Below are 25,506 nucleotides of genomic sequence, written 5' to 3' on the forward strand. Positions count from 1 at the left end.
TTGGAGCCTGTAAGGGTGTGGTGACCAACAAGCAATCTGAGTGTTGAGAGGTGATGGTTGGGCAGCATTTAATGAGCCTCAAATGCAAGAGAAACACCACTGTGTTTTCAGAGAGGAAGAGACCCCTCAAACCGTTACTGATAGGTGTCAAAGGCTTTGGGACACGAATTATTTGTTACTTCTCATGTCTGGGGACTGCCTTTGAGCACAGTGAAGGGGATGATCTGCCCTGTTCTGGTGTCTCCTGTGTCTGCTAGGGGAACAGCTTGCATAAAGTGCCATCAACACTGTCTGAGTTTGGAGGCTGGTAAGCACTTGATGAAAAGTCAGCAGTTAGCCAGTGAGAGTGATCCCTGCTGTAGAATCTAACGTGCAGCTCGCCATCATCATACGGCCCTAGAGCAATTCCTTTGCCTGCAGTTCATTGGCAGCAAGCTTTTTCCCGGGCTTGAGGAGCAGCCTGTAGCCTGGTTTAATAAATTCCTTGGCAGCAGCCTGCTCTTGCTCTTTCCCAGGGGCCAGCAGCACTTCCCCACCACGCGATGGAGTGCTGTGAGCCTGACACAAAGTGCACTGAGCAGCATGTGGGCTGTGGCTGAGGCATGCAGGTGTACCAGGTGTCCATACAGCCTAGTTCAGCTGATCAGCATGTGCACTGCGTACCTGGCATGTCACGAGTGGAGGGCTCCTGCTAGAGTGAAGTGGCTCACCTGGCTGGAAAGACCACCTATTTTTGTTGTACTATTTCCACCACGCTGTAAAATGCTCTGGTCCCTGCCTGGAGTCTGGGGAAAATGTCCCGGACTTCAGTTTCTCGTTTTGCTTGGGAGTTGTTACAACTGCTCTGAGCTTCTGTGCTACTGAAATCTGTGCTCGTTGGAAGTAGTGACAATGAGTGTTCTTCACCATGTGATGTTTGTTTGGGCTTTTTGTTCACTTAGAGGCCAACTTACAGAACTTGGGCCACTTTCAAAAGCGCGCCTGCTGTTAGCAGACGCTCTGCCCTTAGTGCAGAGCTCTTCTGAAAGAGCTGATAACCACCTTGCCAGCTTGCTGGAACTTTCCATTAATACCCTCTGTCTGCAGTCTGGTGTAATCTCATCCCCACACCAGATTGGGCCAAAACTCTTTACCAAATACTTTTGGGAAGTGTCATCTCCAAGTTGCTCATGTGTTTCTGAGAAGGCGACTAGGGAAAGAGGCTGCTTAGTCATTTAAAAATGACACAGTTCCCTCAGCCGCCTTATCTGAGAGATTCTCCACTCCTTTGTTGCGGGGAGGGGTGGGGAACATTTTGAAATTTTCGGGGAAGTGATGCTCATGTGCGAGTGTGCTGTTTAGTATCTCTGATAAAAAAAATCTGCTGTTCACCAAGTAAAACTAGGAAGTCAACATAGAAATTAGTGAGTAGAGGAGGATAAATGGGTTGGAGACTAGGACTGGGAACAATGCGGGAGCATACTTTATGGCAGTGGTGTTGATGAAAGGGTCTGTCCCAGGTGTGAAAGGCTATCCAGGCATCGTAGCTCTCTTCTGCTGTCATGTGGTCACTGTGAAACCCACAAGAGAATTAGGTGACATGCTACCTACTGATGTTGAATCTCCTCTCTCACAGGAGAAAGCAGCTAGCTCTTGCTGTTTGCTCTGCTGTGTCCTACCTTTCCAGGCTGGGGAGATTTAGAGCTGCTCGTAGTGGCTGTGGTGGTCACTGGTCAGCAATGCTGATCTTCGTGGGAATGGGCCATCAGCCCCACAGAGGAACTAGCTCTGTCTATGTGTGTTTGAAGAGCCTTCAGAAGGAGAGAGGCTGAGAGCTGACTGTGGACTGGAGGAGGCGTTTTGGCGAGCGCTGTTGGGAAGCTACATGATCGAGTTGAAATGCTTCTGCGGAAGTTGCAGAAAGTTCTTGGAAGTCAGGAAATGCCACAACCAAAATTGCCTTAGTTTTTACTTCAGTCCTCTCGTAGATCTGCATTACAGTGTGGTCTTTACATGGTCACAGACTGCGTTTTCCAGGATCCGTGCACGGGTGAAAGATGCCTGCTAGCTAACTTCGTTTATCCTGCTGTGTTGTGTGGCTATGTGCTCTTTTGTATCCCCATTCACAAGACAAAATTAATTCATTTCCCCATGGGCTTCTCTGGGTTACTTATTGTTGTGATATCTGAGCACTTCACAAACAGTAATTTAATTTTGCAGCCTCTTTAGGGAGGGAAGACAGCAACCTTGTTCAGCATGGATTAAAGAGAATTTTTTAATAGAATTGGATTTTTATTCAAGCAGCCATTTATTTATGTTGTGGTCTGTTCGATGTAAAAATAGTAACAGTGTTTGCTGCCAGTGTGCCTGATCTCTGAACCGGGAGTGGGGGACTCGTCTGAGCCCGGAGCCAGCTCTGGCAGCCATGGGCTGGCCCACGGGTGCAGGGAGGATATCTCCTGCAGTTCAGCCTAGTTCAGTTATTTTTTAACTAAGAAGCTGGTTGAAAGCTGAAAAAAACCACGAAAGACTGTTGTTAACTGTTAGGCTGTGAGGTTGATGGGCTGAGTGCTTTTTTGGGAGCATGTTTTGAACCACTGCAGGTGAAGATGGAGAGTTGAACTGCGGTCCCAGGTGCCTGGGGAGGGTCTGTAGCCAGGGGTGTGGGATGCCACCACGCCGGTGCCTGTGCTGTGAAAGGAAAGAGTGGCTTCTGCTTGGCGCTCTGAAATGGTCTCCAGCACAAAAGGGTTGTGGAGTGGGGCTCTCGAGTGAGGAGCATGTCCCCAGCAAAGAACGAGGTGGCCAAGCCTTGGAGAGGGATGGTTTTCCGGTACTTGACTTTCCTACATCAATGTTAGTTTAATGGTCATCCAGATGTTTATGGGGAAGTGATCCGAATCAATGAGACTCTAGCCAGCATGGCTGGCATAGTCAAAAAGTGCAAAATATGTTTGTGTTACCTACTGCTGAAGTTTTCCAGGTATTTAGATTAAATGTTCAAACCAAAAGTTGCAGTGCATACAGCTTTCCTGGAACAGGTGGTTTCTTCTTTTTTCCAACAATGTAAAGCACAGACAATGCACAGTTACTGCCTAGGATTCATCTTCAGGAAACATCAGTATCTTTGTTGTCAGAGCATTGTAGAAGAACGAGCTCCTTTGCAAATGAAGCATTGCTTCAGTCTAGACAGCTCTTTCTCCCAGGCCACGGATGGTCACACAGTTCTCTAGGCAGAGTTGGGTTTATTTGCCCTAAATTTTTACACCTCAAATTAGCCTCAGCCAAACCTTGTTCTTTAGAGCTCTATAGACTATGGAGAGAAGGAAATGCCTCTTGTGATCAATTAATTCCTGCCTCCTTAGAAACCTAAGTTAGGATGGGTTAGCTTGTCTGAAGGTGCCTGCCTTTTTCTGGCTCTAGCAGAACCAAGGTAAGTGCTGTTAGAGACAGCTCGTTGTATGAGTCTAAATATCCCTCCCCCCGCTTAGTGTTCTCCCTTCCATGTAAATTTCTTTCTTTGGTCTGAAGCTAAATCCATCATAAACCTATTTTCTCTTACAAAGTGCTCTCCTCATTAAAGATGCTTTGTCCTCTAGGATTTCAGGCAGAACTGCATGGATTGAGACATTTGGTACTGTATTGGATGTATTGTGTATTTCTAGAAAGCATTATCAAGGGTGATGCTGTGGCTTTGTTTCTACAGCCACATGGAAGTGTGGTCCTTCTGCACAGCTCCTGGTCTTCTCCCTGGCTGCAGCCCACTGCCCAGAAAGTGAGGTGGGAGCATGGGTCGGTCCGTGTTTTGTGTACCTGAGCCCACTCCTGCCCATTTGCCCTCTCTGCTTTCCCAGGTTACCAGCAAAAGTATTTCCTTTCCATGGCTGCCTTGTTTTGTGTATTTTGCTGTGGCACTGACCCTCTCATTTCTCTTTTCATTTCATTGACCTCTTGTAAAGGGTTTTAACTTTAACCTATTGTTAATTTTGTCCCCTCTGAGTGTTTCTAAATGGGCTTAAGAAAAACAACACCTCCAGTCTCCAGAGACTCCCATTTCAGGCCATCTGCCCATGCTGCGAGTCAGCTTTGGTTTCCCATCTCCTTTAGCTTGTGCTGCCTACTCGGCCTGGCGCAATCCTGGTGTTGGGCAATCAGTGCCACGGGTCCGTGCTGAACAGCCGAAGTCTCTGTGTGGAAATGTCCTGGGCTGGCAGCTCGGGCAGACGGCTGAGCAGCAGCTGTTTAATCCCAGCAAAATGTCAGTCCGTGTTAAAGAGGAAGGATGTATTTTTGTCCACACATCATGTAAATCCTGGGGAGAGGAACCTAGGGGTTACCGGACTTAGATCTGAGAGTGGGCATGAATTTCTGGTGCTGAGGCCAAGGCTCTGGCTTTGCTAAAATTACGAGGCTGTGGAAAGCCAATGTCTCCTGGTGGTAAAAGCTAATGAGTGTTATGCATGACTTGTTCATAATGCTTCTCTAAGCATTTAATACCTTTGCTAAAGCAAAACTCATTTGAGACAGCTCACTAATTCCAAAAAAGATTTCTCTGGTGAATCAGCCACCACTGGAACAGTTTAGCCACACCCTTTGTTCCCATATTTCTGTCCTTGCAAGCAGGTCTCGTGATGGAGCCCCAAGAAGATTCTGCTTCCATGTCTTCAGTGCTGGTGCTTTCCTGCAATATGTGTGTTAACATGCTTTATTTAGAAAGGGCAGCTTTAGTAATATCTGTGTGTGTCTATGCCTCTGCAAAACAGCTCCTTCCAAGTGTATTATGCAGTACAGGAAAGACTGCCAGTTTTTTGTTCCTACTGTTTCTCTTTGTGTTTTATTATGCAGTTTTGATTAAAAGATGCTTATTTTCACTGACTGCTAATGCTTTTTGTTCACTTAAGCTGGATATTTTATATAGGTCGGTGTATTTTTTTTTTTTTTTTTTGTCTCATAAGGAAAGTACGGCTTCCAAACACAACTGTCGCCTGCAACAAAGCATGTTTGAAATTCTCAGAGATGTTTGTTAGGTTGTTTGGGTCACACTGGAGTATGGGACACCTCCCGTGGGTCTGCCATGTGCTGTCTTTCTGCTCCATCTCACTAGTGTCTCGTACCTCTGTAGCTGTGGGAGGTGCTGCTGGGATGTCTGCGGTACAAGCAAAGTGAGGTTTGCAGGGAGTAATAGTGGTATTCTTATTAATTCTGCTTATGTTACTAGGAAAAGAAATTTTGCCTCTGGGTGCAGCACCCGGTGCAGTGATCACTGGCCCCCTTCCAGTTCAGAGAACTGAGATGTGATGTAAACTCTCCCCCACCCTTCCTCCAGCATTATCTTCGTTGCAGACAGACCTTTTTCTCTGCTTTCCTTGAACTCTTCTGCTGAACTCACTGCACCGTTCTCTGTCTCATCTGTGCTCCTCTACCCCCTTCCTCAGCTTGTCTCCCTCCTTTCTCAGTGCAGGCCTATGTTAGACTCCTGTATCTAGTGAAAAACAAATCACTTTTGGCTCCAGCTGAGTCCCATTCCTCTCTCATCTTTTCCTTTCTCTCTTTACTTGCATTTGCTGTCTGGAGATGCTCTTCTCAGATCCCACCCTAGATCCTCTTGGTATTTTTCTGTGCAGTCCCTGGCACTGCTCTGCAAAGCTGGAACGGCCTCTCTGGGGACAAAACTAGAAACACTTCATCCCTGTGCTCTTGGCACTTATCAGCGCTAGTCTCTTCCTTACACGTCCATCTTCACCACTTTGTCCAGCCCTGTCTGTATCCTGAGGATCTAGAGGACCTGCTACCAGTGGGGTTTCTCTGAGGTGCAGCTGCTGGCAGTGCCGTGATCTCGTATTTGTGCATGTTGTGGCACGGCAATTCCCATGGTGACACCAACCACAGAAACACCTGCTGCTGTGTAGGAAAGTGTCCTGGTGACCTGCAGCACTGCTTGGGCCAGTTCTTCTCCTGTCCACCATTTCTGGTGCTCCTGCAGCTCTTGTTTTCCTTGGGTCAGCCCAGTGCCCTGTTCTTTGTGGTGGCTGGAGCCAGGCTGAGTGCGTTGGGAAGGCTCTCGTGCCTGTTCAAGGAGAGATTCAGCTTGTTGAGGTTTGTGGAGCATTGAGGGCAGCCAGTTGTGCCATGGGGAAAGGAGGATGAGGAGGGACAACTTTGCTCTGCAGCATTTAACTGCTCTGCTTGCAGGGCTAGGGGTGTTTCTGGGTCTTGGCTTCCTGAACTCTGGGTACCCCATCAGAAAACATCCCTCCCCACCTTGGTAAAGGAAACAGGACCATCCTGCTGGGGCTGCCCGTGGAGCTCAGTGGCCTGCAAGGAGATTTTGGTGGGTGCCCAGAGAAGAGGTGTGACGGTCCCTCTTCTGAAGCTGTGCTTTTTGACTCGACGTGTTTCTCAGGGCAGGGACAGGGCTAATCGTGCTGCTGTGAATCAAGGTCATGTTTTCCTTTCTGGCTTACGTAGCCAGGCACCAGGTCAGCAGTGAAAGGAAAATCAACAGGCGCCTGAGCAGCCACCAGCTAACTTTGGTGGACAGAAAGGACACAGGATGTTTTGTAACACAGCTGATAGTCCTGTTGCTGCTGTGGCTTGCGTCATACTGTAGCTGTGAAGCACATGGGGAGCTTTGTGGCAGGGTCAGCTGGTGAGATTGGCAGGTCATGCTAGTCCTGAATGGTGCTCACGAGAGCGGGTGGTCCAGCTGGGAGAGACCTGAGCACGTGCTGGCTGGAGACTGCTGGTTCTGTACTGTGCTGATCCTGCTTGCCATGGGACTGCCATCAGCTGGCACGAGAATGCTGCATGCAATGTGTTTTATGAAAGGGGCTAATAGCTCACAGCCGCGTACATTTTGCCACACGAGGTGAGCAAGCTGTAAAAGTCAATGAAAGCTTATTCTAAAACACCCACTTATAATGCCCCAGAAAGACTGTAAGGTGCTGAGTGTTGCTGGGACGATCCCTCATCAGTCAATTTTTCTTGGTCCCAAGTGGCAGAATGCAGCCCAGCTCTGAGACATGCGGAGTAGCAGGTGCTCGCATGGACTGTCTGGGAGACTGTTCTGTTGTACTTTGAGCTCTGTTCTTGGCTTCTAGAGGAGCTGATGATGTCCTGGTGCCTTTTTCTGCATGCCTTCCTCCTGCCTTCTGTCACCTGGGCTCACCCTAGTTTTATGGGCACTGCAACATCCAAAGATCAGATACTCATCATCCCATAGCCCTGCCGTGGGTCCAAGAAATGAGCTCCCTTCCACAGCCCTGCTGATCCCAGTAGAAAGAACATCTGGGAAAGCCTCAGGATCATGCTGGAGGACAAAGAAATATGATTGTACCTGGAATAACTTCTTGTTGCACAAGCAGAGGGAGGTTGTTTCCAGCAGGGTGGTCTGGGACCCAACTCATAGCCGAAGTGGGCAGCAAGCAGCCAGTTCTACCTTTTTCCCTTTAGTCTCACATGTGATTGCAGCATGGAAGCAATTGTTTTTGGACTTGGCCTGGAAGAAGACCAAGTTGTGCTTTTGTTGCTTTCCCATGTTTACTTGATAGTTTTCCCTACAAAAATTGTTTAATCTGACTGACCACTTTTTGGATTGTTTGCAAGGTTTATTTTAAGTCCCGTATGCAGTGATGTGCTGCTGTGCCAGAAACACTGCGCCCTTAGGGTGGCTTATTGTATTCTTTTTTTTACTGTGTCAGTGCATATTGGCAAACTAAATCAACTGCTTCAAAAGGAAATTAATTTGCTTCCTGCCTTTACATGTTTGGCTCCCATCTTAGGGAGGAAGAAGGAGTTTCAAAGGTCACAAGGAATATAAATAGACTAAGATGCAGTAAAATACCTATCTGCCTTCAGTCCCAGAGATTCTTATTGTATGAGGGTCAAAAGTGACCCAAGATGTCCTCTTACAGGGGATGGGGTGCTCTGGGATTTCTGCTAGAGGGTTGTTGGTCCAGCTGGGGTAATTCAGCATTTACCTGAGGCAGCACTGTGCTGGTTGGAGTGAGGAAAGCCAGGCACATGGCAAGAGATTCAAATGATGGGGCTTCCAATGCACTGTTTGTAGGAGCAGCTTTACTGCGTAGATGAGCTGCCATCCACCCTCGCTTCCTCTTACGGTTGCTCAGGACTGCGTGTGTGGTCCTTATCTTCCCCACACAGCTCATCACCACTAATCTCCTCTGCAGAGCCACACAAGGGGTGACTTGCACGTCTGCCTCCCTTCTCCTAGCTCTTCCTGGCCAAACCACAGTTGTGGCTGCTCTGAAATTTCCTTCTGACTGTCTGGCCATCAAGTCGTGCTCAGAATGGCTTTAATATGCTTCTAACTTGCCCTCTGTTATTGCAGGACTGTTGCTCTGTCCCCAGATCTGTCTTGTGCTCTTCAGCTCCCAGCTTGCTCTCTAGCTTCAGTTGTTCTTGCTCTGCTTGGGTCTTTCAGACGCTTCAGGTCACTTCTCTAAAATATCTTGCTTATCAGTCCTTCCACCTGACATTCCTGGCCAGGCTCTTATCTATTGCTGCAGCATCTTCTCCTCCATTCTTGGCCAGCTCAGTTTCCTATCACAGGTGACTGCAGAGCGTGCTGCTGCTGTGGCTCCGACCACCCCAGCCACGTTGCTGTTCCTTGCCCAGATTTGCCACCTCCCCCTTCTCTTTCCCATTTCAACAAAAGTTGTCTGTGCTTCTCACCCTGTCCTCACCCCTCTGCTGTGTCTCGCTGTACATCCCTCACGTTAGACTCTCTCTGTAGTTAAATCTGCACTAACGTGTGCACCTTTCCATGTTCCCCTTCTGCGCCAGCACTTTCTGCTTGTCTTTCTGGCCAGCCATGTGCTCAGGCTACCTACCAGTGCTCTGTTTTGATCCACGTGGTCTCGTTAAGTTCTTGCATACCTGCCACCACCCCTTCTGTATTGCTCTTTAAACTGTGGTTTCCCCTGTAGGGAAGGAGACTTGTGTGCGTAGTTCTCAGACGGGTCCCTTTTCATGCTGCCTGTTCAAAAGTGGGCACCCTATTCCAAGTCTGGCAGTAGGATGTGCCTGCCTGGCCCTGGCTGCCTTGGGGATATTGGGGATATATTGGGGATATATCCCTGCTCTGACTGTGCCTTTTCAATCATGTTCTCCAATTTTTTTTTAATTTTATTTTATATTTTTTGAGGAAAAAAAGTCCTAAATGAGACCAGTCATCCTTGTGCAGGAAAGGAGGAAGGATCCAGCAGCCCAGCATACAGAACCACTAGTAAAAATGTGGTGTAACAACTCTGGGTATTGGTAGGAACCACAGCTGCTTGCTGTTCTAAAAAAGGAAAGGAAAGGCTGAAAATAGCATAATCCCAGGAAAACTAGAACAATTGCTGTTGTCAAAGTCAAGTATCTAAAATGAACCCACACTGGAAGCAAGTTGGGACTCCTGAAAGTAGTCAACATTTAGAAATTGCCTGTTGAGGGAAATCTGCCTGCAACAGAGCTGCGTTCATTCTGTAACCTGCTAATTTTTGAGAGCTGCAAGATGGAAGTGCTTGCAAAGCCTCTTGGTAACACAGAGCAAAGTACAGTAACCTCCACTGTGACAGATCACTTACTGCCTGGAAGGCAAGAAAGCAAGCCTGAAAATGGGAAGGACTACACTAGAATTGGCTCTGTCCTGGTCCTGGTAGATGTCTTATGTGTGTAACGTGGTGGCCAGTGGCTGGCCACCAGCAGTGGAAAGGTCTTTGGGATTTTGCAGTCATGAAGGTGGAGTTTTCAGCAGCTGTGTCTGTATGATCAGGCCTCATCCCTTCGTGGTCACTTGTGATCTACTGAGATCTGGGAGAAAGCAATGGGGCATCTTCCCCCAGCCAGCCGAGTTCTGTGTCTCTCCTCACCTGACAGCTGTGCTGCTTTCTCTTTAGAAATGGTCAAAGGCTTTCTCTGTGAGAAAGATGCGGATTTGGGCGCAGGTTGTTCTGTAAAAGAAAATGGGTTTGTGTTACCTTCCTCTGCCAGGGCCAGCCCAAGAGTATGGCCCCTTGGCTGCTGTCATGCTTTGTCCACTCAGGTGCAAAACTTCCTGCTAGTTACTCACTTTCTTTTTGCTTTTCTTTTTTTTTTTTTTTTTTTTTTTTTTTTTTTTCCCCCTCCAGTCTTGGTTTCTTAGTTGCTGAAGTGATATGCTTTTTTCCTCTCTGTCATCATCTCAGTGAAAATACTGGGTGCATGGATGTTTGCATTTCCTACTGATGGCCCTGGACTGCCACAGCTCGCTCAAGCCCCAAGGACAGTGCCCATACCCTTGAGAGCATTCCTTCTCCAGAGCTGTCTTGCACAGTCTCTCAGGTGGACCTGGGTATTTCAGATTTGATTTAAATCAGGAGCGAAACTCTAAAATGCCATGATTCTCCAAAAGGAACCAGAGGACTGATTTGGGACAGTTGCCCTTTTGGCTTGGCCTGGCCACAGACCCCAATGCCCCAGTTTCCCATAGCCTCTACACCAGTTGCAGAGTCCTGGATATGTTTCTGTTGAAGCTCAATCCAAGACCTGTCAGACCTTTACTAAGCCAGGCTTTACTGAACCGGCCTTCCTCTGGCTGCTAGCTACTGCCTGCTTCTTGCTACTCCAGTGAAGAGCCCAGGCAGCTCCTGCATTTACTACTGCCTTGCCCTGCACATATTCTTCAGCTGTCTCTTCCCTTTCCCTTTTTGGTTGTTGAAAATATACTCGAAGCTCTCTAGCTCTATTTTTGTGAAGGTTTATGTGAGTTAAGTACATGCACCAGGTACGTATAGACTGCAAAAAGCATGTGAGAGCTTCCCAGCATAGCAGTCCTGTTTTGCTAGCATGCTGTGTGCTCTGCGTGCCGTTGACTAATGCCCTTTCTCCCTTCCTTCTGGCAGTGGCTGAAGGATCCTGGTCCCCGCAATGAGAAGAGGACCCTTTTCTGTGACATGGTGTGTTTCCTGTTCATTACTCCCCTGGCGGCAATCTCCGGCTGGTTGTGTCTGCGCGGAGCCCAGGATCATTTGCAGTTCAACAGCCGACTGGAGGCCATCGGACTCATAGCACTAACTATAGCACTTTTCACAATCTACGTCCTTTGGACGCTGGTAAGTGTCTGCTGCCCAGGGCCTTGCTTCTGTTCAAAAGGGGGATCGAAGTACTGGCTTGCACCACATCAGTGCAGCCAGCCATTTCTTACTCCCCTTGTGAGAAAACCTAGGGCTCTTTCTCTTGAACATCCATTTAATTATCTTCTAACGGGAGCTGCTAAAGTTGTTGCTGAGAATGAGAAACCATATCCTGATCATCTACTTTCCAGACTGACATGGGAGGTGTGTTCCCTGGGGTGTCATGTACCTGGGCGCAGACATGCCCAAGTGTGGCTGGGGTTGGGTGGGAAGGTCTGCTGCTGGCGGCAGGCAGCGGTCCAGGTGTTGTGTGTGTTCCTATTTTTGAGAAGAAACACAAAGTTCATACCCAGATGGTTATTTGATATTTGACCCCTAAATAATCTGCCCTCATGTCCCTCCATGCTTTGTGCTGCCCAGCACAGGTTGGCCACGCCAGAAGGAGGTGCAGACTGGCCATTGGCAGTCTCTGTGGCCCACAACTAAACAAAGTCCTACACAGTATTTTTAAGATGTCAGTAGCACAGAAGGATGTGCTCAAGGAATACTCCAGCCCTAGGGAGACCTCTGACTTCTCTCGCACACTGGGCTTTTGGACTTGAGCCTGAGCCAAGGCTGGGTTGCCAGCCTGCCCTGGCCCACTGCTGTGGCTTTACAGCTGTGCTGCCGGATTGGAGGCACTGGGGATTACTGGGAACCTACACTTGACACTGGGTGTTGAACTGATCCATGCTGGGAAAGAGCTTCCTGCAGATGCCTCGCTTTACATCTTTTTGGACATGCTGAATTAGGCAGCCAGGAGCTTGCAGCTTGGGGCGAGCCCCAAAGAGCAGGAAAGCAAATGTGAATTTGCTATGTTAGCACATCCGTGAGTGCTCCCAGCTGGGAGCCCAGAGGAACAGCTGGACTGGGGGGCAGCTCCCTGTCCTGCTGCTCCCTGAGTCCTTGGGGCTCCCAGGCCGGGGACTTCCCATTCAGTTTCCCATCCCGCTGTTTCCCATTCAGTTCTTTTGTGTTCTGTTGCTAGGTGGGTTTCTGGGTTTGGATCTTCATTTCAGCTCTCCTATTCAAAGCCCTGTTTGTGTGTGCTCATGCCCTGTCGATACCCTTTTCCAGCTGCTTGCTGGGAGGCACCATTTTGGGAAGGGAAGAAGTGCAGTTACTGGAGGAGAAATAGTGGGACCCCAAAAAGCTGGCAGTTCTGTGGGCAGTGGAAATGCCACAGCTCATTTCCCTGCCATCTCATGCTCTGATGTCTCAGAGTAACAGCTTTCTCCGGGGTTAGGACATTCTTTGCAACTCTCCCACATGGATGCAGGTGCCAGTGGAGGGTGAGCTGGTGCTGCAGCCTTTGCTCTGGGGGGGTGCAAGAGTGCCTGATCAGTGTTTCTGTCAAAATATGCAGCGATTGCAGTGCACCAGCAGCTCTTGAGGAACGTCTCCACTGCTGCATGTATGTGCTGCATAAGGTTGATTTCTGGAGAAAGCCAAGCTAAAATTGGAAACCTTAAGAGGAAGTGCTTCCATCTTCTCTGTCCCAGGACTGGTCTGGAGGAGCTGGAAATTTGGAGGAAATGGAAGAATGGGGTTTTTTTGTGAAATAATGAGTCCTGACTAAAATGGCTCTAGTTCTGCTGTGCTTTGCATTTCCTTGAACAGAGAAGGGCATTAATTGAAGCCCCTTTATTCACATTTACCATATTCAACTGCAATTCTTCTGTGCAGTCATGGGCTGTGCAGTACAAAGGGCTGTTACATGGGTGGGTGGTGGTGGCTGTAATCAGTGTGAGGATTGCGAGAGAAGCCATGGCCAAGGTTGCAGCTCCTTCCTGTGGAGCTTTCCTTGAGGTTTGCACCATTACCTCCCCATTCATATGCTGTCTCTGAAGACTGCGAGATGCATTTGCTTCTCATTTATCAGCAAACAACCTTATTCCCGCAGTTGTCCCTCTAGAACAGGAAAAAGGGGAGTCCACAGATCAATGAGCTAATTATCTCAATGCCATGGCACAGTTCTCATAGCAGATGTCTGAGACCTATCCAAAAGTGATAGGAATACTGACTTTTCCTTGTCAGATACGCTTCTTGGTACTTCCTGCTTGCCAGCTAAATGTTTCCTGTTCTTGTACAAAGTACAAAAGCTTGGTTTTGATGAGTCACTCACTGGATTCATTATTTAATTTTCTTACTCACAATTTCTAGCAAAATAAATAGGAAGGAAATATATGGTGGTTTTACTCCTTCCTCAAGAAATTCTAGAAGAGTTTAATTTCAAAGCTAAGGAATCAGCAAGAGCTGTGAGAAAATCTGTAGTGTTCATGATTGCAAAAGGACACAGCAAGGAGTCCAGCCCGCTGGGGAAGCACAGCTTGAAGCTCCCCCTTGCAGGTCTGCTCTGAAACTGCAGGACCAGCTCATGCCTCTGGTTAGGTCCCCTCCAGCCTTTGCATCCTCTCCTATCTTCCTCCAGGTGGACAAGTCTCCCAGGCTACAGTGTTGTCAGAAAAAATGAGTCCAACCTATGTCCTGTTGTTGCAGACCAAGGAGAGAAGGCTTTTGCAAAGGGCAGAGAAGATCCTCCAGGATCTGTGAGATGGGAGGAGGCTGGTTGGATCCAGCCACTTGGGGCTGGTCCTGTTGAGAACCCCTCGTTCTGCCCAGCCAAGGTGCTCACTTCAGCCCGTGGCTAGAGTGAAAGGGCAAGTTGTGATTCCTCCCCACCACATCTCACTGGCCTGGTACCCAAACCCAGCTGAGCCAACTCTGTCCCTCTGTCCTGGTGCTGCCCAGAAAGCCCCTTTGGCTGTGCCACGCTCAGCCTGGTGTTACCGGAAATTAATTGATTCCTCGTCAAAGGCTTGGGACATGGAAGTGCCCCAAACCATTTCAGGGTCAGTGCTGTCTCCCTTGTCTGGGGGGTGCTGGTGGCTTGAGAAGGAATATGCAGAGAGCACGCAGAGGGTGGATGGGTGACTGCATCTAACTTGGCCCTCTACGGCCTTCGGCACTTGTGATGGGGGTTTGGTAACCAGACCGATGCATTATTGCCCCCCAGGTTTCGTTCCGCTACCACTGCCAGCTGTACTCGGAGTGGCGAAGGACCAACCAGAAAGTCCGCTTGATGATCCCAGCCTCACGGAGCCCTCACCCCGTGCCCCACTCCCTCCTCTCCGCCAAGCTCATGAAGAAGACCGCGGATGAAACCACCGTCTGAGCCGTCCCTTGGCCGCTGCGCCACGTGGCTGCTGAGGCGAGGGCAGCCCTTTGCGGCTGGCAGAAGCAAAGAAGGTCGGGTGTCCCCGCATGCACAGGAAACATGGCAACTGTGGAGGCACTAGAAAACAATTGTCCCACCTGAAGGGACTTTGCAGTCAGCACGTACTTTATACTATGGCAAACAGACGGATAATCAATGTCTGTCATGTGAAATGGCCTAAAAGAGCCAGATGGCAGAATACGCCTGTCTGCAGGGACACTTTCCTATAACTAAATACCATATGTGGAAAATATCTCCCTCTCTCTCTATATATATATCTATATATAATATTATTTTTTAATGGCCATGCATATTGTGTTTCAGTCCTTTTGTGTTGATGTTCTAAGCTTCAGTATAGAAGCTGGCAGCCTGATCTCATTCAGAGGTTAAATCTATGCCTTTTCTCCAAATGAGCATATAAAGAACACTTTTCATCCACTGTTCTTGAAAGTCCCCCTCTCCTTTGCACTAAATTGGTTTTGATAATACTGCAGCAGCCTTTCCCATTACTCTTTGGTCTCTTTCGTGGTGTTTCTGTCCTTTCTAGAAAGTTGTGTGTTTTTAATAATTATTATAATCCCAGAAGGAGTAAAATTATGTGATACTGAATGGAGACATTTTGTATTGTAAAGTACTGTAATTTTGAGAATTTCAAAATAAGTTTCAAAATGAGAAAATCTTTTCCTGGGCAGACGTGATCTCACAAAATGCTTTCCTTGCAGATCCTGGCTCATCCCCAGGACTCGGATGCACTCAGTTCTTGGTATGTCTGGCAAAGGTAGATGGAGGATCTGAGGGCGGGAAGTGATGGCTCGTACTAGCTAAACCCACCATTGCCTTTTGCTTTTAAAAGATTCAGAAAGGAGCTTTCCTGACCCCAAAAGGTGAGAGTTGGAGTCTTTGTTTGCTGATGTCCTTTCACCATCTTGAGGCTGGACCTCTTGTAGTATCAGTTACACACATACCTTATGGGACAGGCCGTGCTCTGCAGCTGCTGGGCAGGACATAGGTGGCCTCGGCTGTTCTCTGTGTGCTTTATTTGCACATTCCTGGGCAGCAGCTGGAGGAGCTACTGTGATTTGGTTCATCCCTGAAAGCACTGCGTGCCTGTAGTGAAACACCCCAAGTTCGCTGGTTCACAGAGAACAGGCTCCGAGTCCCTTCTCCTGCGGGGCCAGCATTCCTCCTCTTCCTTCATCCACCTGCTTTTCCAGCACACCCAGCTAACAAGCTCCTCTGTCTTGGAGTGCCCAATCTGCCAAGGGTCTCCCTGAGTTTGGCTTTAGTCCTTGCCTCTCTACTGCCTCCCCACCCTGCCAGATGATGCCTGTGCTTGTGCTTTCCTCAGCCCCATGAGTGGGGCAGGCCATAAGGATGCTGGTGTTGGTGCTGCCCTGCTGGGTGCTCCAGTGGTGCGTGTGGCTGCTTGGTGTGACCCTTGGCGCTCACTCCTGCAATGGTGAGGGTAGATAGCAGGGAGGAGGCAGGCTCCAAGTTGCCTGAGTCCTTGCAGTGGGTGGTGGTATCACACACTATGTCCCTCCGCTTCTTTGCTGAACCCAAGTGGATCAGTCCAGTGCCCCGCTAGATCGAGACCTGCAATTTCTTGAATTCAAAGCACTGCGTGCCATTCTTCCTTTTCTCTAGCTGCAAAGCAGGATGCTTTTCCTTATGTGTTCCCTGTTCCCTGACCCTAGGCTGGAAGTAGCTGGTGGCATGAACAGCAGGGGCCAGTGTCCTATCTCTCCTAATAGGATTGCTCCAGCCCTGTGGCCTGGTTTGTGTCTGCTCTTCTCCTCCATCTCCTGTCTCGGTTTTCTCATGCAACTCGGTGATATCCCAGCACATCTTGCAGCAGCCTGTCTCTGCCCAGCTGTGGGCCCCTGTGGGCTGGTCCGAGCTGGTCTCTGTTCTGAGCATGAGGGTTTCGTTTGATCACGGGATGAATATCTTCTGCTACAGCCAGGCTGAGCTCCTCTGCTCCCTCCCTGCCAGCTTCCCTGCCTGTCTCTCCCCTTCTGCCACGTACGCATGGGCACCTTCCCTTTTCCCTGTTGTGCAGGGATGACTTGTCCCCAGGTGCTCCTGGAGGCTTGTAGTGCAGAGAGGCCTCTTCAGCCTAGCTGCAGTTACAGTCCCTGCACAGTAGCATCCTGCTTCAAATCAGCATGTGCAGTGGAGATCCCATGCAGGCGCTGCCTCCCTCCACGCACCCCTTCCCTTGGCAGTGAGAGCTGCACCACTGCTCTGTGCCTTGTCCTGGGTATGCCTTTCTTCAGCCCCTCCCCAACAAACCTTGTATTACCAGGACATTCCCAGTGAAGAAAAATTTGGGGATTTGGTTTAACCTTCCCAGCCCTGGCTGCCTCCCAGGAGCTTGGTCTTGCAACGTGTCTAGTTCTGGCAGGTAACGAAGGATGTGCACTCCCATACCACGTTCCCCTAGTAAGGACTTAATGGAGCCAGTGTTTTGGTTAGGAAACCCACTGTTGATCCAAATATGCAACTGTGAAAGCCAGAAGTCCCTGGCTGGGGGCAACTGGGGCCCGGCCCTGTGCTGCTGCGCGGCCATGGCTTCACTCTCAGCTTCATTGTCTTTATCGTAGTTGCCAATAATTGGAGTTGTCGCATGTGCCCCTGCAAAACCCAATAGCAACTCTTTGAGTTTTCTCCTCCTTCCCAGAGGAGATGTTCAGCTCATGGATGTGGGAAATCAGTGTCTCTGACCCGCCACGTTCCAGTGTCATGGGGAAACGGGCTGTGCAATTATGTAAATAAAAGTGAGACAAACTTTGGGCTGTTGTGTTGTTACTGGAGATGGGAGGGCCTGAAGAGGTCAGGCTACCTCCCTGATAGTGACCCCTGTGTGCTGGCTTCCTGGGGAGCTGTGGGCAGCTTTCCTGACCTGCCCCCTGGAGACCTGGCAGAAGGTTTCATATTTGGGCCGAAGCTGGACAAAACCCAGGGCTTTTTGTCATTTGTGGGCAGGTTTCTCTTGTCTGTGCACAGAAGTCTCCCTAGTGTGGGCCAAGCAAGGAGGTGATGTCCGGGCCAAGGGCGTCCTTCTGGCCTCTCCAGAGGGTGGGTGTGGGGCTGCACGGAGCGATCCCGGTGCTCCCTGTGCTGCAGCCCTGCAGTGGCTCCCGCCGCTGTCTGCTGGTGCTGCCCCAGTGAATTGCCCAACCAGAGTCTGCCCCGCAGCCGGCCGGTCCAGCCCAGCCCTTTGCTCCAGGGTGGTGGGAGACGCCGGGCCTGTCTGCCAGGCTGTGCTCTCATCCGAGCCCTGGCGATGCCTCCGGGTGCCGCGTCTGAGGCTGCAGCGTGCGAGAGCTGCCGGTGGCTGGAGAGGCTGATCCACGCTCCTGGGGCACGCTGCGCAGCTGGCGTGGAGAGCCACCCGGGGCCAGCATCGGTGTGGTGTGGAGCAGGATGCCTGCCCAGGGCTGGATCTGGCACCTCGGGGCAGAGACCCAGGCACCCATCGGTCCCTTTTCCATGGTGCGATGAGGAGCCCCAACACCTCCTGCAGTCCCAGCCCTGCCCTTAGCCCCTGGCCATGGGGTGGGCATTGGACCTGTACTGCAGAGCCCGGTTAGAAAGGCTGCACTGCTTTTGAAGAGGCGGGGGGGATGGAAATTGTTAAGCTGCATGTTAAAAGTGCCATTCAAGACACTGCAAAAACAATGTTCGAACATGTTTCCAAGGCCCTGGACAAGGCCTTAGCCTTGGGCAAGACCTTGGATGAGACCCATGTTTCCTGGACAAGCTGGTAAATCAAGAGGGCTCTGGGCTTGTTTATATTAAAAGAAAAACAAGCTTTAAAAGAGAGTGCCACGTTCCTAAGGAGAAGGCTCACCCCAGTCCTTTAAAATAAAACTGTGCTGCAACACAGCAATCTGCCCAGGACGAGGAGAAGAAAAAGCAGCAGCAGCAGCCAGAACAGTGTAAAAGAAACAGAAAACCCAGAGAAAGAGGGCTCACCATTAGAAAAGGAGACACGTTTTAACAGGGACCGCTTTCATTCACGGCTGCTCAGAAGAACGTACTGGATCTGAGCACGATTTGTTTGAAGCATCTCTGACACAGACCAGTGTTGAGAAAAACCTGTTTATTGAGGTGCCTCCGCTGCCTGTCACCGCAGCCTTTTCTACCAGCAACAGGGAGGCTCACGTAGGTCTGATCAACACCCTGCTCTACCTTTGCTGCCAGGACAGACACCACCTTGGTGCCGACGGGACCGTGGGCTTCGTGAGTTACCCGCTGCCCTCCGTGTCCAGCCACCGGCCGATGAGGCAGCGCATCGAGTGCTGGCCCCATGCCTTCGCTTGGTCACAGCCGTGATGTGCTGTCCACGCAGACCCTGGGTATAGGACAAAAACTCCTGGCTCAGCTTGTTTCCCTGAAACATGCTCCTTAGAGGACCCATGTTAGTCTAGCCTTGCTTTTCAAGGACCTATGCATTCCTGAAGGCTTCCTACCTGCAGCGGCACCAGAATGCAGAGATGCCTCTTGCACAAGGAGAGAGCTGAATTTAAACACTGTCTTCACGGTGCAATACTACACGAAATTGTTGTGTTTCTCACCAAAATGCTGTAATTATGCAACTCAGCTGCCAAAGAGTTGATTTTTGGGGGGTGGGGAGGCACAGCAAAAAGGAACCCATTAAACCTTTTCTCACCCTCTGTCGTGGTTTAACCCCAGCCAGCAACTAAGCACCACCCAGCCGCTCACTCACTCCCCCCCCCCACCCAGTGGGATGGGGGAGAAAATCGGGAAAAAGAAGCAAAACCCACGGGTTGAGATAAGAACAGTTTAATAGAACAGAAAAGAAGAAACAAATAATGATAATGATAACACTAATAAAATGACAACAGCAATAATGAAAGGATTGGAATTTCCAAATGATGCGCAGTGCAATTGCTCACCACCCGCCGATCAACACCCAGTTAGTCCCCGAGCAGCAATCACCCCACTCCCACTCCCCCCAGTTCCTATACTAGATGGGACGTCACACGGTATGGAATGCCCCGCTGGCCAGTTTGGGTCAGCTGCCCTGGCTGTGTCCTGTGCCAACTTCTTGTGCCCCTCCAGCTTTCTCGCTGGCTGGGCTTGAGAAGCTGAAAAATCCTTGACTTTAGATGAAACACTACTTAGCAACAACTGAAAACATCAGTGTTATCAACATTCTTCGCATACTGAACTCAAAACATAGCACCGTACCAGCTACTAGGAAGACAGTTAACTCTATCCCAGCTGAAACTAGGACACCCTCCAAAACACAAAATTCCAGTGAAGAGGATCCAGGACACCAATCTGTTGAGAAACCCACCTTTCCTCCTGTCTCACCCTGCCTGTGTCAGGGCGACTAAGCTGGCTTTCAGAAAGCAGTTTCCTCTTCTTGGTTGAGGTAGGTGTTCCTCACACACAGGACAAGTCCTCTGGGGTGTTTCCCATGACGAGGAGGGTGCTCTGTGCTTCAGAGAGGCCCCTCACATTTCAGGATTGGTTTTGGGACTCTGCAGGTACGTGCTTATGGCTGGGATCTCTCCACAGGACCTGGGGCTCTGGGTACCAGCCAGCTGGTCAGCACACAACTTGGAGGCCTCCTTGGCTCTTCTCCACAGAGATGTGAGGACCAGACCCCGTGGCCAGAATGGCATTAAAAGAAAAACTGGGCTAAGCTATGCATGTTTTCAACATCTGAGATTTACTCTCAGATTCCAGAAACCACAGCAATGAGGAATTGCAATTATTTTGCACAGGCTAAATGAGAAGAACAAGCTTTTCCATCTTATTCCAAGCCAGTATCAAACTAAGAGATAGTCTATATTTCAGGATCACATGTGCTTCTCAGTTTCTTAAAGAGAGAAGGATAATAGGTGAGAGGGAAAAAAAAACCCTTGAAATAGGGCGCAATCTCCAGCTGCAATGTTACCTACCACCTCCATATAATCCTACGGAAAGAGAATAGAAATGCCCAAGTCTGCTTATTTCTGGGGTGCTTCTGCCCTGGACCCTCTTGGATATAAAACCCAAACCAAACAAGCAGAGGTGTCCTGGTTGGCAGCAAACAGACTCCCCTTCCTAAAAGTCGCAAGCAGCTTCACTGTCAGGAGCGGCCCCTGCCATCTGATGTGTCGCTACTTCATTTTTAAGAGCTTTCTCTGCTAAACTAGGCAGACACCGACTACGAACCTGTCGCCTTCAGTTCCAGCTGGGCACCTTCGTTTCTGATGCCACTTCAAACCAAGCAGGTGAAATCCCTCATCAGAGGGTCGGATGGCAGAACGTCTGGAACCTGCACGGCCCCGCTGGATGCGGCGCCTCCGCAGCTCCGTCCTGCCACGGCACCCTGGCGTCGGCTCCCCATCCCCTCACGGTAGCCACGCTTGAGCGGCGAGTGTGGCATCTGGGGCCAGGTCACCTCCAAGGGCCAAGCACTCGTCCCCAAGGAAAGGCAGCAGGGCAGCACTCCCCCCCGGCAGTGAGGACTGAGGGGATCAGATCCCAGCGCTGCCAACCCAGCTGGGGAACGGGACCAGAGGGGACTAAGAGAAGAGCGAAAAGTTTAATTAGAAGCAAACCTCCAAAGTGGGGTGCGCGCAATGTCTTTTCACAGATGCGACCCATGAGCTATGAGAAGGAACAGGAGGAGATGTTAGAGTGTGCAGGGCTGGACCCAGACGCTAGCAAGGAGGCACTGGCCACGATGGATTCAAGAGGGGTTGGCAGCGAAGTCCCTCACTGAGGGAGCCTGTGCCACCTCCTGCAGCATCTCGGCAGAGTTTTGCTCCTTTGTGGTTGTCCAGGGACACACCAGGGCTCTGGCCTCCACACCATTATGGATTAATACAGAGAGTTCAATGTCTGACACAGAAAACATTGGCTGGGGGTGACACCGGGAGAGTTTTGCTCATGCGCCTGCCCTGCCTTTAATGGAGAGGTGATAAACACTTTCAGTGAAGGGCTTTGGACTCACCCACCTGATCTGCTGGGAGACCAGTGCGTGTAGACAAGTGGCCCGTGCATCCGCGTGGCAGGGGAAGGAGCAGACGAAAGAGGCAAGGAAATCTGTTTAAATATCTTTAAATTCCTACAAAATGGCTATCAATGACATGCATGCTAATTCATGCAAATACTCTCAGCACTGGTGATACTTAAAGGCATTTAACCAGCTGCCTGAGCTCAAAATAAATGGGGGGGATGGGGGAGTGGAACAGCACACCCAAAAGCAATAATCCTGGGGTTAATCTGGGCTGAGAGCAATCACTCCCTAGGACTGTGAACCACCGCATTGGGTAGAAAGTGGAGCACAAGGGGAAATGTTGTTGAAAGATGCAGCTGATCTGAAATGAGCTGCAAGTATCGTGGTGGAGAGTCCTATCTGCCTCGCAAACGTGCAACATGATGAAGTACATAATGAAGCAACAGAAAAATGAAAGAAACTTTGTCTTTGCAACTGTATGACCTACAAAGGAGGAAAAGGCAAGGAGGGAAAAAAAAACAAACTACTGTGGGCAACGCAGAGATAGGAGGAAGAGGAAAAAGGGAAGCTGGTCTGTGGAAGGGGGGTTTGGAGAGTGTTAGCTGGGTGACCGTTGGATGAAAATCCTGCTAAGGACAGCAGGTCTCCTTCTGGGTTAAAGTCATCCAAATCTAAACACCAGACCCCCCTTTAATTTAAATAAGGGCAGGATAGAAGGAGAGTTGGGGGTCTGTCTTCCTCTGGCTGTGCTGTGCCACCCGAGGTCCCGCAGCTGGCAGTGTCCCAGAGCCACCGGGGGGACCTGCAGCTGCCTGGGGGTCCCACAGCCATGGAGGGTCCCGCAGCTGCTGGGGCTCCCACCGCCACCGGGGTCTCATCCCAGCAGCCGTGCTTGCTTTTTTCCCGAAAGCGAAACACCCCGAGCGCCTCTGCCCGGCATCCCTGCTGTGCCCCGGCCATGGCTGCAGCCGAGGAGCTCCGGGAGGAGGCGACTTGCTCCATTTGCCTGGATTTTTCCTGCGCTCCGGTGACGCTGGACTGCAGGCAGAACTTGTGCCAGGGCTGCATCGCCCGGAGCTGGGCCGGGGCCACCATCCCCTCCTGTCCCCAGCACCGGGAGACCTTCCCTGGCCGCACGCTCTGGCCCAGCTGGCCACTGGGCAACACCGCGGAGTGGCTGGGCCAGCCCAAGGGGGGACGAGGGGAGGCTGCCGGGACACGTCCATGCACCTTTCTTGACCGTTGCTTCATGTTGGTGAGGGAAGGCTGCCTTCTCCGCTCTAATTACCTCTTTTACCGAGGCACTTTGTCATGACGTGCGAGGGCTGGGGGTTACTCTGTGTGCAGTCCCTGTGCTGCATAGCTTTTTATCTGCTCACAGCTTTCTAAGGCATTCTTTGCTAATGCGATGTTTTTATATACCTGTCTGAAAGCTTTCTAGTCTGTGGTTTGCAAAAGCCCACACTCTCTGCAAGGAGTCAAAGCTGCAGCTACACCCTCTATGCTTTTTGTTTGTTTGTTTTTTAACCGCTGCCTTCCTGTTGCTGCCCATGCCTTGTGGCTTGACATAACATTTATCAAGTTTTCATAAGGGTAATGGGAGTCTGTCCTCTGTATTGTGTTGTGCAGTTTACATACATGACGTATTATAATTTCCTGCCCTTGTGGCCTCTCCAGCGTCCCTTGGCATGTTGCTGTCTGCCAGACCAGGGTGCTGATAGTGGTTGTAATCAGGCTTTAATATTATTTTGATTTTTGGCATCTGACTTCACAGGGATTCTCTCCAGGTACATGGGTTGTGGTTCCACTCCAGCTGCCAGTGCTGAGCTCCTCACTCACATCACCCACACCGGTCCCACCCAGTAGCTGCTTTTGGGGACACACACCCTTCCAGACACAGTGGCTGGTGTTCAGGACCCCCGCCTGCTGTAGGAGCTGCTCTGAGACCCCACTGACTCCAGGAGCTGAGACCACAGCCCCCGGGTGCCTGCACACCCCATCTGATTGCAGTAGCTGCCACCAAATCCATTGGCACTGGTCCCTCCAGTAGCTGGCACTTAGTCCTTGCAGCACTCACACCCACGGGATACAGAGTGAGATCATGCAGACAGTTGAGAAAGGATTTAATGAGAAGGTAGGACAGACTGCAGTGATCAGGTGCAGGGCTGGGTCAGACAAACGCACTGACCAGCTCCGTTTTACCCAGGACCAGTCCCTTTTATACCCCTTGCTGCCTATTCCTCCTTGGTTCCTCCCCAGTCCCCTTCCCCTGCATGTTCCCTCACCACTTTTCACAGTCCTACCAACCCCTGCGAGCATCCCGGACTCACAGCTCCAAAGGCTGACCCTGTGCCAGAGGCTGCTTATGTCCAACCCAGGGAATGGGCTATTTTATGGACACAAAGCGTACATGTGGGCGGTGGGGAGCTCCGAAAGGGTGTCTCTCCTTCCAGGAGGAAATACAGTCACAACTGGAGAGCCTCAGGAGAGAGAAAGGAGAACTGGAGAAACGGGAAAGGAAGGAGCGATGGATCTGTCAGGACTATCTGGTAGGTGCACTGTGCTACTGGGAAGAACTTCATTTGGGGACGGTGAAGAAAAGTCGATTCTTGGCCTTTGTTGTTGGGCGAGTGAATCGTTGTGTCCAGCTGTTGGTGCATGATAAGCACCCCGGGAATCACAGTCATGCTCCACACCAGAAAGTAAAAGCTGTGGATGCTTTTAATTGCTGCCTGTCCCTTTCCGTGGTCCCGCCTTCCCTTGAGAGATTTGTTTCTGCTTGTAAAGGAAAAAGTGAAGGTGGAAAGGCAGAAGATTGCCTCTGAATTTAAGCAGCTGCGACAGTACACGGAGGAACAAGAGTGCCTGCTGCTGGCTGGGTTGGGAGAGCTGGAGAAGCAGATTGAAACAAGATTGAAAGAAAATGCTGCTAAATCCTCCAAGAAGGTTATTTATCTGGATGGCCTGATCAAGGAGAAGGAGTGCCAGCAATCAGGGCACAAGTCCCTGCAGGTGAGGTCTGCTGAAACACCAGTGCTGTCTTGGCAAACAGCACGAGGCACCAGCAAATCAGAAACATGCGACAGGCTAATCTTACCTTGATTATCTTACTTATTAATCTCTACCTTGCTGCTGTGTCCATTCACTGTGTAAGGGGAACGTGAGGAATGTGTGTGCAGGATAAGTAGCACTGAGCTGCTTGTCTCTCCCGTCTAGGACGCTGGTGACGTTTTGAGCAGGTATGTGCTGCTTTCTCCCTTATATCACTGCTGCTATGGGAATGCAAAGATTCCCGCCCCAGAACAAAGCTGGATACCTCAGATACCAGGGATGCCCCACTGATGTTCATGTTTCATTTTTCCAGTGGCTAATGAACCAGTATGACTCTACCAAGAAGGTCTATCCCTGGGGAAACAGTCAAGGACATGTCACTTCTAAGGTCTCTGATTGCAAGCCTGGTTGGCTTCTCCACTGACTGATGTGTAGTGACACTAAGGCACAGACACTAGGGCATAGTGCCTTTGGCTCACGGCTTCTGCACTTTGTTGTGATTGCAAGTTTGCTCTGAAAGGACAGGGTGACTGGGGGCACCAGGGCCATCACTTATAATAGAAATTTAATTGCAGTTAGAGCATCGGGACTGAGTAGTTACCTAGCCAATGAGACCTGCTGTCTCTTCTTGTTGATGCTGTTGTGTAAAAAAAAAATAAATACAATAAAATAAAATTAGAATGAACTTTCTGGAGAGTATCAATTCAGCTGGAAAGTGGCCTCTAGCAACTGGCACCAACAGGAGGCTGAGTTAAAGGAGGAATAGAAATGCTGTGGCTTGTAAGACCCCAGGTGTGAGAGGGCAAAACTCCAGCAAAAGGAGTGGAAAAATTTAGAGGTTTACATCTTCTCCAGCCAAAGAATTAATACTAGGAATTTGCTGAAGTTTAGGAAGAGTCTGTAGGAATTGCTGGTTTGAGACTTGCTGATTTGTAGAACTGCCAGGATTCGTGGTATTGCATGGTAGAAGTGAAAAATATGAATAACCAAAGTTATATAAATAACCAAAGTTCAAATGCTGGTCAAACAAATGTGAAACTAAATCCCATCCCACAAGACCTTGCTGACAGATAAGAAGGGCTTTAAACACGTTGGCTCTATCTCCTGTTGAAAAACCT

General features: G+C 50.0%; 1 protein-coding gene across 5 annotated transcripts in view; it reads left to right on the forward strand.

Moving 5' to 3' along the window:
* Positions 1 to 17,143, forward strand: part of MARCHF2 (membrane associated ring-CH-type finger 2) — a 38,223-nt gene extending 21,080 nt beyond the window's left edge. For 4 of the 5 annotated variants that reach the window (XM_041127873.1, XM_030031658.2, XM_030031659.2 and 1 more), the window contains 2 exons: positions 10,866 to 11,075; positions 14,152 to 17,143. In XM_041127873.1, the coding sequence (XP_040983807.1) occupies positions 10,866 to 11,075; positions 14,152 to 14,310 (369 nt within the window). In that variant the 3' untranslated portion in view covers positions 14,311 to 17,143. The remainder of the gene's footprint in view (positions 1 to 10,865; positions 11,076 to 14,151) is intronic. The other variant, XR_003925894.2, reaches the window with a different exon arrangement.
* Positions 17,144 to 25,506: the final 8,363 nt, after the last annotated feature.

The sequence above is a fragment of the Aquila chrysaetos genome, chromosome 12 (genome assembly GCF_900496995.4).
Source record: "Aquila chrysaetos chrysaetos chromosome 12, bAquChr1.4, whole genome shotgun sequence".
In the NCBI taxonomy this organism is placed as follows: Eukaryota; Metazoa; Chordata; class Aves; order Accipitriformes; family Accipitridae; genus Aquila; species Aquila chrysaetos.